Source organism: Taudactylus pleione, unplaced genomic scaffold (genome assembly GCF_031769625.1).
Source record: "Taudactylus pleione unplaced genomic scaffold, aTauple2 ptg000671l, whole genome shotgun sequence".
Taxonomy (NCBI): Eukaryota; Metazoa; Chordata; class Amphibia; order Anura; family Myobatrachidae; genus Taudactylus; species Taudactylus pleione.
Window position 1 is genome coordinate 6909303 of NW_028285073.1, and position 14291 is coordinate 6923593.

Sequence of the window (14291 nt, forward strand, 5' to 3'; positions counted from 1 at the left end):
TCTTACCATTATACTAGGCCAAAACATAACACCGCTATAGATGATCAATTCCAAGTAGAAGTCATAGTGAATCCCAGTACTTGTTAAAACGAAACCAAATGTAATAAGAATTATTCCAACAAATATTTTAGTTACCTGTAAAGTAAAAGATATGAAAGTCAAGTTAAGATATCATGTACTAAATGTAACAATTGCCACTATATGCAAACAATATATTCTACTTGCAAAACAAATACGGTATGAACCTCTTGTTACGGTTTCAAATAAGAAAAATGCTTTAATCCATTAGGACATTATTATTTTTATCAGTAAAAGAACTGGGCTGGAAAATTGTCATATCTTGCATGTCATTTACAGTAGTGATGTGTGCAGACCTCCGTGTTTTGGTTCTAAATCTTCATTGTGTTTTGGCAAAACCACCCCCACATGTTTTGTTTTGGGATTTTTTTACAAATTGATGAAAACAGCTAAAGGGCTGGATGCACTGTTGCAGATATTGCGGTCAAACCTATGAAACTGATGTTTTCGGAGGTTTGGCAGCTCACCGCATATGCACCAAGTCCTGGAATGCGATACCTTCTGGGGCTTGGCTGTGGCGAGCCTCTATTAACGACTCCACCTGAGAGGGATACAACTGCAGCTGTATATGCAGGTAAATGCTATGATATAGTGTCTTAGCGGGAGGTAGTCAAGAAGCCGACGGTCGAAATGCCGACTGCCGGCTTTCCGATTGTGAAATCCCAGCAGGGGACTAATGATAGGCGTTGAATTCCTGACGCCTACCATTATCCACCCATCCTGATGCCCGGCATACTGAACGAAGGTAAGCCGGGGATCGCGAGTGGACAGCCGCGTGGGAGGGGGGAGGAGGGTTAGGTTTAGGGGCTCCCGGGGGGACTTAGGGTCAGGCACCCCCACGGGAGGGTTAGGGCCAGGCTAAGGGAAAGGGGGGTTAGGGTTATGCACCCCCGGGGGGAGGTTAGGGGTAGGCACTCCCCCGGGAGGGGAAGGCTTAGGCACCCCTGGGGGGAGTTTAGGGTTAGGCACTAGGGGGGGATTAGGTTTAGGCACCCCTAAGGAAGGGGAGAGGGGAGGGTTAGATAGGTTACTTACCTCTGTCGGGATCTGCACTCTTCGGCATACTGGTGTTGGGATTTGAACCGCCGGGCTCAAGTCTGGCGGTCATTCATACCACACCCATCTTAGCTGCTGGCACTGTAACATGCAGGTACACCCACAGTCGCACACAGAATATAGGCATGCTGCATATCATTTTAATCAGCAGAAGCTGCTGTGTCCCCTATTTGCACCACTTTGTGAATAAGTCACACAAAAAAATGGTTGGCAGTCACAAGTTATGTTTAACGCGTCTTGTAGTGCATGCAGATAAGATGTATGTGGACAGAACTGTTATTATGACTATTTATTAATCACTCAATCAATGCTTTACCTGGCTTCCACTACATTAATAATCCACCTCTATTTTCCTGGGGTGTGGATTGACAGGTAGACAATCAATAGATACCAGAAGGTAGAAAGTGAGTGGTCGACAGGGTCAAAAGGTCGACAGATAAATGGTTGACAGGGTCCTAAACCTACACCTTTTCCTAACCCTAAAAATCATGAAAAACCATGTATTGACCTTTTCTGTGTCAACCATTTACATGGTGACCTTTTGACCCTGTTGAACATTTACATGTTGACCTTTTGACCCCGTCAATACATTCCAGAGCTTCAATGTGGTGGACAACGCCATCTGTAGATGGCATTGCCCAATAAAAGCCTATGGGTTTCTATTCACGACTCCCCCTGAGAGGGATCCAATTGGATCCCTCCCAGCACTACCTCAGCACGTGCGTCACTCGACACCTACGCAGATGGACTGCTGGGTCATAAACATAGAAGTCCTTCTATCGTAAAGGACAGCTCTTACCAGGAGAGCTGTCCTTTGTGATTTTATTCATGCATACCGGCGTAATTAATGCCGGCATGCATGCAATGAGTAGCATCATGCATTCCACTCAAAATCATGTCATTTGGGCCTGTTTTTGTTCCTACAGTATTGTTAACATCAATAACATTCATTTCCAGTAAATTTTTACCACCTCACAATATAGTTTTCACCAATATTTACCAAAGGTCGCAGCCAGTTGACTGGCTAAAGTAAGCGACAGAGCAGTGGCACAAACACATGGCAGTTTAAAAGAATATAGCACATGTATGAAACATTGCGGCACACCAGCTGCAGACAGGATGGCAATTTAATAAACTATATGACCCTATAGAATGTTTGCATTAATCAAGACCTAGATTAGGGGCCCAAGGCCAGCACCGGAAGATGGTATCCAGCTGGTAGATAGACAGCAACTAAATAGACAGTCAATAGATAGACACCAGAAGGTAGAAAGTGAATAGGTTGACAATGATTTAGGACGACAGGGTCAAAAGTTTGACATGTAACTGGTTGACAGGGTCAAAATGTTGACAGTTAAATGGTTGACACAGAAAAGGTCAACACATGGTTTTTCATGATTCCTCATTATTTTTAGGGTTAGTATTAGGGTTGTATTTAGGACCCTGTCAACCATTTACCTGTCGACCATTCACTTTCTACATTCCGGTGTCTATCTATTGACTGTCTATCTAGTTACTGTCTATCTATCAATCCATACCCCAGGAAAATGTAGGTGCACTATTTATGTAGTGGAAGCCAGGTAAAGTATTGATTGATTGATTACGAACAGTCAGAATTATAAAGAAAATTAAATCAGAGACATGAAAGAAACTATTAAAAAACAAGCATCCAAAATATGAGTTATCTAATGTAATTCAAATTTGATCCATACAGCAAATCACAGGCCTCAGGAATCAGAACAATACAAAAAGGTTTAAATGGCCTTGCAAGAGATAAAAGACCATCACAATGTCCCAAATTACAGTATTAGATGATTATTATTATAATTTATTATATGCTGCCTGTCAAGCACACACAAGAAAGAAGGATAAGAAGCTTGAGTTGGTTAAGGATGGCCTTGTGATAGATAGAAGACCAACAACAATGCCCCAAAATACAGTATTATACAAACATTATTAGAATTATAAGCTGCCAGTCAAGCACACACAAGAAAGGATAAGAAGGATGAACTGGTGATGGATGGTCTTACAAAAGACATAAGATCATCAACGATGCCCCAGAATTATAGAAGTGGTGCACAATGAAATTGTCCTTGGGCCCTCTGACCCACCCTTACACTGTATATTAAAAATGACATGCACAGTTTAACAAACCAAACACTTCAGCAACAGGGACTGCCACTTTTGTGGCTGAAGAGCTTGGCTTCTTTGGGCACCCACAAAATAAAACATCTTGGTGGTTTGGTTAAACTAAGCTACCAATGGGCTTAAGGCCAACAGTGTTTTTAATCATCGTCACAGTTGGAAGAGGTCATCATCCTCATCATCACTTTTGTTAATATCTTCATTACATAATATTAGCTCATTCTCACAGGAATCCATAGTTACAGAACTCTCTGTACAGTACTTTGTTTTAATAGAATTTGTGGTTCATGTTTAACATCAGTTTTTCAAAGAATTTTGGAAGTAGCCTCCTACATTGATTGCTCATAGTTTTCCAGGCTGTGCTAAACACTCTTTCCAAGTACACACTGAAGGGTGGGGAGCTTAAGTAAAGCAGAGTTCGTTTCTACAAGGGATCCCGATTTGCCTATTTTCCTGCCAGGAAAGAAACTGTGTGACATGCTAATTTGTACATTTTCATTAAAGTAATCTTCCATCATTCGTTTGAATCTTACTGTATCAGATTGAGGGCCTATTCATCAACACTAAAATAACGTTTTTAAGGACATTTTCCTTAAATAACGTTATTTTGGTATTCATGAACAGACTTAACACAGGAGATATCACAGATATCTCCTTGCTGAGTTCCCCTGCGTTAATTTCCACACTCCCCATACATTAGTATGGGGATGTGGAAATTGTGGTATTCATCAAATTCCGAAAATTATCAATTTTCGGAATGTGATGCAGTTACTATTCGCCACTGTGAGGTGGCGAATAGCAGAATCCACTTACCTGTATCAGCGTGTGCAGGTCCCCTGACGAGTCCCTCCGGCGCTCTGCTCCGTCCTCAGGCTCCGGAGGCTGGTCTGTCATGTGTGCTCCCCAGCAGAGCACAAGAAAGTTTAGAAAAAGAAAAAAAAAAAATTTTTCTAATCTGTCATGTGGTCTGCTGGGAAACCACATGACAGACCAGCAGGACGGAGCCGGAGGCTGCTGCGCGGACAGGTAAGTCGGGGGGGGGAAGGTGAGCGGAGGGGGGAGGGGGTGTGGGGGGTCGGCGGAGTTACGAAACTTAACGCATCTGTAGGCAGTGCTGCGCATGCGCTGGTTTTACAGATGTAACAGCGCATGCGCAGCACTGTTTCCAGATGCGATAAGGTAGTGTAGGCAGGGAAAAGTGTCTATTTCTCGAAAAGCTGTCATCGCAAAAATGACAGCTTTTCGGAATAGATACTTATGGAGAGGTGGAATGATGAATTCCACCTATAATTAGCTAGAACTCCATGAGAGTTCTAAAGCTAATTATCTCCATTGAATTTTTACGGTTAATGAATAGGCCCCTGAGTCATGGTATAGGTGTCAATAATTGTGGCCAATTCTTTTAAGCCTAACCAGATGTCATAATGTTGTTTCACTTTGGTGTGCTGAGTTGACTCGTCCTGATTTCCAGTGAGTCTCTTGGAAAAGGTCAGTTTTTTTCCTGGCAGCAGCATTTGCAAATAAAGCTAAAGCAGGAGACGTCATCGTTTAATGTGACACTTGAGCCGACAACTTGCTTTTTTTGTTTCACATACTGTAGGACTTAAACCTAGGATCGAGCATGGTTGCCAACATGTAGTGATCCAAGTGCAAGGTGTTGCAAACCCTTTGGTCCTTGTGAAGTGAATATAAAACTTGATCTACAAGTCCAACATACTTAGTAGAATTGCTTTGTTTCATCTTCTCCTTCAGCTTCTCCAGCTGCTTTTCAAGTCTTTTAATTAAGCATATGACTTAACTCAGGATAGCAGTGTTTGCCAGTATGCTGCAGTAAGTTGGAAACTTGTTCCCCCTCTCCCTATGTCATGGCTTGATGTGTACATTTGGATGGCTTGTTGCTGTTCCACCAGTCACTGAAGCATGTAAAAGATGCAATTCCACTGGTTACTACCTCTTGCTTCAGTTGGTGCCATGGCAAATGGAACCTTTCTTGCACCTGTTGCAATGTTCTACATGTGGTTGCTGAGTGCCAAAAATGCTCATAAATTTTACAGGCCACAGCCAGCATCACATCTCCTGCTGGAACCTGTCATTTTATTTTTAGAAATGGTACGTGTTAAAATTCACCCACTCATGCTTGTACAATGTTACTTGCATTATCAGAAATTACAAATCCAAAGAGTCCCAGCGGTGAAAACCTGCTATCACATCCCTGAGTTTGTCCAACAGATTGGCACGGATATGCATCTTAATGAAGCTAGTGATACAGAGAATACCCTGTCTGTGAATGAACTGGTGTTGTGTGTTATAAATACAACTGGTATAGGGAGGGCACACCCACGTATCAGCTTGGACGGCTGCAGGCAAAAAGCTGACCCAAGCTTTACTAAACAGAAATTAAATAAAAAAAGGGAATTTCATGCTCTCAATCTTAGATATATGGGATAAATGTCAGAGAGATATGTGGCTGTAATAAGATAAAAAAAATACTGATTTATATATACAAATTAATAACATAAAGCAAATAAACTGCATGCAAAAATGGTAAACAAACAAATAAAAAACAAAAAGCATAGAAGCAAAAAAGAAAGAAAAATAAGAAAACAAATAAAACAAATAGGTGTCTCTTCAATACCGGTATCACAAAATCAGAATTGTAGAATTAACTCTCCTAGTTCCTCATGTCCCAGGAATTTGGGCAAGTGTTAAATGCTGCAACATTAAGGTTTGTACACAATATAAGTATTAAGGTTGGTGAGCGGTACTAACAAAGAGGAGTAATTCCAAGCTCTCTGTTCCCTTGTTACTCACTTATCTAATGTCTGTGTTTCTGTCCTCACTCTCTGCCGGGTTACCGGGAGTGCTAATGGGTCTTATGGTGTTCCTCCGTCAGGGGTGGGTATGTCCTTCTCTCATATATATATGTACTGTACACTATATTTTTTTTTTTCTGAATACATAATCAGCAGAACCAAGCCTTCACTGTCACTCATAGACAGTGACTCACTCACTAGGAGTGACAATGGTTGGGGCGGCTGCTGGCCACTGCTCTTGGATACTGCCTGCCCCTGTCTCTAGAATACTGGACTGGACCTTACCTGGCAGGTCCTGTCATCCAGTGTCCAACTCCACACACACAGCGCTGCACGCTCCCTGCCAGCCGGACCCACCTGACCGCACAGCCGCAGCAGCTCCTCAGTGAACGGTTGGAGCCTTGGACGGGGAGACGTAATGACATCTCTCCCATCCCAATAGGTTGCCAGGACTCGGGAGGCAGAGACTGAGGATTGAGTCACGCTGTGTCACTAGGAGGGGGGAGCCTGCTGCTGTCCGACTCCGAGTCCTGTGTAAACAGTGCTGGGTGCCGCGCAGCATCGGGCGTCCAGCAGCAGCAGATAGATAAGGTGGTGGGTGGCTGGTGTTCCGCCCTCAGTGCTGTTGCGCTCTTTGCAATGGCACCGACAGCACCACCCTAGCTACGGCCCTGTTGGGGGGGCACAGGGCAGGGAAGGCTGGACAGGTGGGGGCACTGGGATGGCAAGAGTGGACTGGGGTGGCATAGAGCATGGAAGGCTGGTTGGTCTGGGGGGCGGGCAAATGGCAGGGAATACCAGCTGGACTAGGGGAGAGGCAGGGCAGAAAAGGCAGGCAAGCTGGACATGGGGGTGGCTGCAGGGAAGACAGGCTGGCTGGCTAGACTAGAAGGGAGAAGGGGGCACAGGGAAGGCTGGCTGGATTGAGGAAGGGAAGTGGATAGATACCCTTCAGTTTATGTACCCTGACGTTATCAGTTACTGTCCAACGTCATTCCCTACCCATCCACGTGGGCATAGAGGGGGAATATAATCTTGTGGCAAGTGAAGCGAGCCACCGTGTCCGAAGCTTGGCGAGCGAACAAGTTTCTCTTTTTGGTGGACTGTATGGGCATGAAACTGCACTTCTGCTCTCACTGACGTCACCCCCAGGTACAGAATCTGAAGGAGAAATATAACAAGAAAAATAATACTTAAGCGCTCCTCCTTCTGAGGTAAAATATATAAAATATTCACTCTCAGTGACCATAAAGTCTTAAGTCTTTAGATAAAAGTCTCAGGTAATGAATATATTAAAAACTTCTCCTTTTCCTCTGGAAGGCAATCTTCAACACACTAGTGTGAAAGCCCTTAAGTGTTAAACAACATCTCAAAGAAATCACAAGATACGATCTCTCATAGTGCAGTGTTGTCAAATTTATTTCCACTTTAAAACAATTTAAAAAATCAAGAAAGCATAGAATGAATAAAATGGCAGCGTACCACAAATAACCTTTTTAGAAAGGCACAATAACAGGCACAAGGGGTTATTATAGCTACCCCAACAAGCAGTTCTCCTCTCTGGTACAGGTTCCGCCTAGAAAACTAGGTAGTGGCAGCCCCACAGATCAACGTGTTTCAGCTTAGAAGCCTTTGTCAAGATGTTTTCCTAATTTTCTAGGGGGAACCTGTACCGCCTAAACCTAAGTCCCCCGGGGGGATGCCTAATCCTAAATTACCCCCGGGAGCCCTAAACCTAACCCTCCCCCCCTGCGGCTGTCTGCACCGGCGCCCGGCACCACTTCGATCGGGACGCCAGATGCCGGTCTCCCGGCGTCGGTAAAATGACAGGCGTCTAGATTTAGACGCCTGTCATTTAACCCTCGCTAGGATAAAGCATACCGGGAAGACAGGCTGGCTAAACTAGGGGGCTGGCTGGACTGGGGGGGCAGGGGTAGGGAAGGAAGGCTGGTTGGACTGGGAAGGGGCTTAGGGAAGGCTGGCTAGACTGCGGGAGGAGCAGGGAAGGTAGGCTGGCTGGAATGGGGGTTGGGCAGGGAAGGCAGGCTGGCTGGCCTGGGGTTGGGGGCGGCAGACAGGGAAGGCTGGCTGGTATGGGGGGCACAGGGAAGGCTGGCTGGACTGGGGGGACAGTGCAGGGAAGGCAGGATGGCTGGCAGGACTGGGGGGTGGGCAGGTTAGCTTGACTGGGGGGCAGTGCAGGGAAGGCTGGCTGGACGAGGGGGGGGCACAAGGCAGGATCAACATACCTGCTCTTTTCATAGTACTTCCTGAGAGAGAGGGGCCTGGGTGGCAGCGGCGAGGAATCCACTGGGTGGCAGGCCGGGAGAGCATCAGCACTGCAACATGTGAGCTATGGAGCTGGCCGTGAGTCAATCATAACTCGCACAACAGCAGAAGATATCGTCAGGTTGTGCACGTTTGGGGATGAGGGAGGGTGCCGTCACTGAACGATATCATTAATGATATCGTTCAGTGTGTATGCTCAATGTCGGGAACAACATTGAGCCTGGCAGTGTAGGGGAAACACTTAACGATATCGCTCATGGATAATATCGTTAAGTGTGTATGAGCCTTTAAATTTGGAGTTGTTCCCTGACCACCAGTGCTGAGCAGACGTGGTGACTAAGGAGAATACAGGTCTGTAAATTTCCATTATAGCCTCAATTTATAAAAAGGGACAAAGGCAAACTATTAAACTAAACATATGCTAGTGAGATAATCCTATAATTTACAGTCTAACAAGAATCTTAATGAACTAGAGACTAGGGGCCCGATTCAGACTTGGTCGCGACGCAGCCGTCAGGGGCAGAGTATGGAAATTCTGCAATCGCAGAGCATGGCTTCATGACGCCCACTATATCTTAGCGTGCGGTGGCAGTGCGATCGCTGGCCAGTCTAATGCCACCCACTTTCCCTTTCACAGCACACATCATCTCCAGGAAGTGTATTTAACAATCAGTAACATCGAGAACCATCAGAGGCATACGCAGTACTTGAGGTAGACCCTACCCTACTGCAAGTACTGCGAGTGCCTCAGTGTTTAATGAAGCCTGGTGATGTGTACAATGACGCTGCCTTGTAATTATGGACACCCAGAAAATGCCGTTTTGACACTCAGAATGGCCGCACGTTCTCCAGACTTAAACCCTGTAGAGCTGGTTTGGGATGTACTGGAGAGAAGAGTAAAAGGAAAGCAACCTACAAGTGCAACACAATTGTGGGAACTTCTATGCTTTTCAGAGTATACTGAGACATTAAACTGTGTAAGTTTCAATAAAAACTGGAAAAAAGGTTATAGAGCCATTCTACTTCGGCCGACCAGGACTTACCCCAAGAGCTTCAGGTTCTCCTTTGTAAAACACCATCAGTGGTTTAGGCAAGGGTGAGGCAGCATTAGAAACCAGCCCTTCCTCAACTCCATTTGCCGGTTGAATTTTTTGACCCACTTGAGAGATAATCACAAAGCTTCCTGCATCTGGTGTGGCTGCAGTCATGGCTCTTCCTCTGCAACAAGTACACAGACATTATATATGACAAAGTACTTTTTATAAAAAAAAAAATTCCTATCTTTAATATCACAAATACAATTTTACACAGCGCTGTACTTATAAAGGTTTAGGTACATTTTTTTGGCCCAACTGATCTCAAATAAGTATTCAGCATCACTAGACCCTGAGCAACTGTTTATTATGTACATACTACATGAGGGTTATTCAACATATGCCCCTCCAGCTGCTGTGGAACTACATATCCCAGCTTGCTCTGCCACAGTTTTAGCATGCCCTAATAGCAAAACTGCGCTAGGGCATGCTGGGATGTGTAGTTCCATAGCAACTGGAGAGCCGCATGTTGAATACCTCTTTACTACAATATGCAGAGAAGCCCAGGGAGGAGAAGCAGATGGGCTGAGTTGGGCAGGGCCGGCCAGATCAAGTCATTAAGCCCCGTCCCCTCACGGGAAGTCCCGCAACAAGGCATGTTTGAAATAGGGGGCGTGGCTAAAATATGTGATTCTAATAGAATTGCGTCAATAGGCTCCGCCCCCAATGTACGGACCCGCCGATCCTCGCTAATATTCTTCCCATTCTGACAACTTCACTAGGAAGTGGGCAGAATGCGGGAGAAGTGCCTACCTTTCCCGGAGTGCGGGGGGGTTACCCGAAAAATTTGGGAGCCTCTCGCGACATTCCGGGATGATAGGCATGTACTGTATGGTTTGGACAGACTGGTTTGACTTGAGACCTGGGCTTATTGGGGTTGATGCAGATTTCCGTTCTGGAAATGGTTTATGGTATACCTGCAAAACAAAGAAGAACTAAAATTTAGTTTACCTAAAATACAAACCTTTACTTAGGGGGGAGAGGCAAAGTCAGGGCCGTAACTAGGGTAGTGCGACCTATGCCGTGGCACAGGGCACCGCAGGGCAGGGGGCGCTGTTTGGACCTGTCAATTTTCTGTTTATTATCATTCTCACTTGTAGCTTCCTCTTCTTTTATCCCCAGCATCTCCTGGCCTCCCCTATCTCTTCCCCGGCCCTTCCCCATTAAGCCATGGCCCTTTTTCGGGTGTGTTATCTCCCCCATATATAAAAAATAGAGGGGGCGTCAATGCCCTTTCTGGCACAGGGCACCAAAAAGTCTAGTTACAGCTCTGGGAAAAGTGCACTAAAACTCCCCCCCCCCCCCCACACCCTAAACAAGAGCAGCCAGAGAAGGGAAGAGAATCTACTGTTTGCAGCATTAGATGCACTGGGAACAACTTTTACTCACTGTAGACACTTAGGGGTAAATTTACTAAGATTCGAGTTGAGTTTAGCAGTTTTTAAACATGATTTAACTCACTGAAACTCGGGTGATTTGAGGCTCCTGAAACTCTCAAAATTTACTAAGAAGTGAGTTTAGCTGAGAGTGTGTTTTCCGATGGTAAAGCAGATCGAGATATCTCCCCCCAAGTGGCAAGTTTAGATGAGATTACCCACCTGAGATTGCAGTGTTTTCTCTCTGCCAAACTTTCCTGAACAAGCAGCCTGCACAAATCAGTGAGATATGAGAAGGCTGCTTGTCTTGTACCTGTAAAAAAAAAGTGTTAAATGTTTAAAAAAAAGTGGGGTCCCCCCCCCAAAAGCATAACCATCCCTGGGCTGCTCAGCCAGTCATGGTTCCTAAAATTATGGGGAGAAAAAACGTGTAAGTTTCCCTCGTGATTTAGGAATTAGTACCTGGCTGCAGAGCCAGTCCTGGTTTTAAATATAGGGGGAAAAAAATTAGTAGAGGTCCCCTCTATTTAAAACCAGCACCGTACCCAAACTGACTGGGGTGTAATGCCACAGCCAGGGGATCCTATCACCGAGTCTCCCCAGCCAAAGCATTCACACCCCAAGCCAGGGATCTCAGGGTAGGTGGGGATCTCCCCAAGAAGGAGTCCCCCCTCTCCCGACACCCCAGGCTTAGTTTGAAGCCCAGGGCTCATCCCCGCACCCCTGGAGTGATGGGTACGTGGGTAATAATGGAGAAATAGTTCAAAACTATTGTATTTTACAGTGGAACTACAGGTGCCAGCATGCCTGCTCTTTTGCACTTGTGGAACTACAAGTTCCAACAGGCGGGCATCCCCGTACCCTCACTGAAAAATAAATAGTTAAATAACCACAACACTCGCACACCGTGACAAGTTTAACTTTACATACACCTACCTACCCCACTCACACATACTTACCTGTTGCCAGGTGAACTGTCCCCTTCTTCAAATAGAAATCCACTGGGAGTACCTGGAAAAAAGATCCAATACTCACCTCCTTCCTGGCGCGGCTCTCCGTAACATCCCCGTACTTGGCAAAATAAAAACACGACTGACCCGATCCATGCTGGAAATGTGACATATTTTGTGACATATACTTACACTATGCGAAATGACAGCTGACAGCTGTCATCTGTATTTCCCATGAACCGTTAGCCAATGTAGCGGCTGGGGCTGGTTATGCTTTTGGGGGGTGGGGGGGGCCCTACGTTATTTATTTTATTAACCATTACAATACTGATTCAATGCAGAAACACACACAAATCACACTGATCTGTGTATGTCTCTGCCAAACTCGCAGCTCAGGAGGTTGGCTATTTGAAACAACAATTTAGCTGCGAGTTTGCTACAATTACACCTGAGATTGTAATCTCGTTTGTTAGTAAATTCCCGAGTTGTATCTTTTTCAGTGAAAGTACTTTAGAGTTTGGCCGATGGTGAGTTTATTAGAGTTTGCGATCTCACCCGAGTTTTACAGTGAAAGAGAGAAATCTTTCCCAACTCACATAAGTTTATCTTTAGTAAATTTGCGAGTTGTAAATTTACCCCTGAGCACCTGAAAGCAACACTCTTTAGGTGTTTATTTAGGTCACATACATTAAGTCTACCAAAAACTATTTAGTATAGTTATGGATAGAATTAACCTGTAAAAAATCTATCACATTTATTTCAGGCATAACTGCCAGTCAGATAGATGGAGTCAGAGATTTAGGGGGTGATTCAGCAAGGATCGCAAATGCAAAGCTGCACACAGGCAGCCTTGCCATTACATCCTTGCACCCCCTGCTGCATTTGCGATCCCAGCACTGCAATGGATTTCACAGGCTAGGATCACCATCGCGACCATCGGTGGTCGATGGTCGCGATCGTGGAATAAGCTGAATAAGCCTCAGCTTAGTCAGGCTGGCCAGCTTGCAAGCCCAGGACACACCCCCGTTTCATGGACGCCAGCCAACCTGCCACCGCACCGCCTCTTAAATGCCTCTGCCTGTAAATCAGGCAGAGGGATACAATGGTCTACATGCAACTACGCAGGACCCATTGTGCACACTCAAAGAATTGCGTCCTGCGCAAGGGCAGGTTTTCGATAATCGGGAATCTGCTATCAGCAGTGCACACAACTGAATCAGGCCCTTAATTTGGTAAATGTCACAGACCATGAGCACCTCTTCTTTCCTGAAAAAAAACCCAGAATAAATGTGCATTACTCTTAAGAGCCCATGTATTAATAATTGTGGAATTGCAGCGATTATTAACGTTCCATATCGAGACGGATTAGCTTAGCACCGGGTCTGAATCAGGCCCTCTGTCCCTGCGAATCCACTTCACACACTTTTCACTGTATTTTTCACAAAAAAGTGAGAAGGTTTCTGTGCATGTACTGGCGGCTCACCAACGCACAACTCCGCTTCCCCCCCCCTCAGTGATTGCCCCCTGGGTGGGTGGTCACAGGGGGGCAGAAACAAACAGTGAGACTAGGGGTAGCCATAAAATGCTCTCACTATCGGTAAGAAACCAACGATGGTTGCCTATGCACAAATGCTGCCCACGCAGGCATGACCAATGTTTATCATCGGTGACCTCCCATTAATTGTGAAAACGCTCCCCATCAGACCATCAATGGTTACTTATCATTTATAGTTTCTGGCCTCCCTTAAGTGAAACAGACAGTCGTGGGATGTATGGTGGCAAAGGAGTAGGCTCCTATAACTAAGTATCCATCCCAGCTGTAACCTAACAGCTGCAGATCGGGGCCTAGTGTAACAAATTCTTCCATGCCTACAACTGTCTGCCACCCGCTCCATGTAACCAGGGGACATACCACCATAATGGGTGGAACATACGGAAAACTGTGCAATGCAAGACTGAGGCTGGTAAGGTCTGACAATTAATAGAGCATTCTCTTAAAAGGGAATCAGTTCGGCTGCAGGGAGAAGTCCCCTCAGATCATATGGAGCCAGGAGGTCACTCCATAGATGAAGCCCGTACCCAGTGCTGGATTACCAACAGGGCAACTAGAACGGTAGCCCATTGTTAGCAAGGGTGGGTGAACTGAAACTGATGAGCAAGAAGGAGATACAGGAAGGTACCTCTCTACCAAATGCATGAAGGGATACATATCACACTTGTTCTAATGATGTTTCGGGAATACTGTAAGTGCTTAGATAACATCAGTGATCGTGTTTTAAATCATCCGAAGTATACACTCCCTTTTAACATAAAACAGCAGTTGGGGGAATTTGTATGACTTCACACACGCTGTCAGTATTCAATCAGCATTCCATATTGTAGCCAAAGCTCTTGTCCCCTAAGTGAACCCACACACATATATATATATATATATATTGTGGTGCTGGATTAAGGGACAGAATATATATCTCCAGTATCCAGTGTTTCAGA

General features: G+C 45.3%; 1 protein-coding gene across 3 annotated transcripts in view; it reads right to left on the reverse strand.

The window, feature by feature from the left end:
* The window catches only part of LOC148478216 (membrane-spanning 4-domains subfamily A member 4A-like), a 68204-nt gene that overhangs the window by 33556 nt on the left and 20357 nt on the right, over positions 1-14291 (reverse strand). For 2 of the 3 annotated variants that reach the window (XM_088455789.1, XM_088455790.1), the window contains exons 3-5: positions 9425-9599; positions 7095-7253; positions 7-135 (exon numbers count right to left, since the gene is read on the reverse strand). In XM_088455789.1, the coding sequence (XP_088311915.1) occupies positions 7-135; positions 7095-7253; positions 9425-9589 (453 nt within the window). In that variant the 5' untranslated portion in view covers positions 9590-9599. The remainder of the gene's footprint in view (positions 1-6; positions 136-7094; positions 7254-9424; positions 9600-14291) is intronic. The other variant, XM_088455791.1, reaches the window with a different exon arrangement.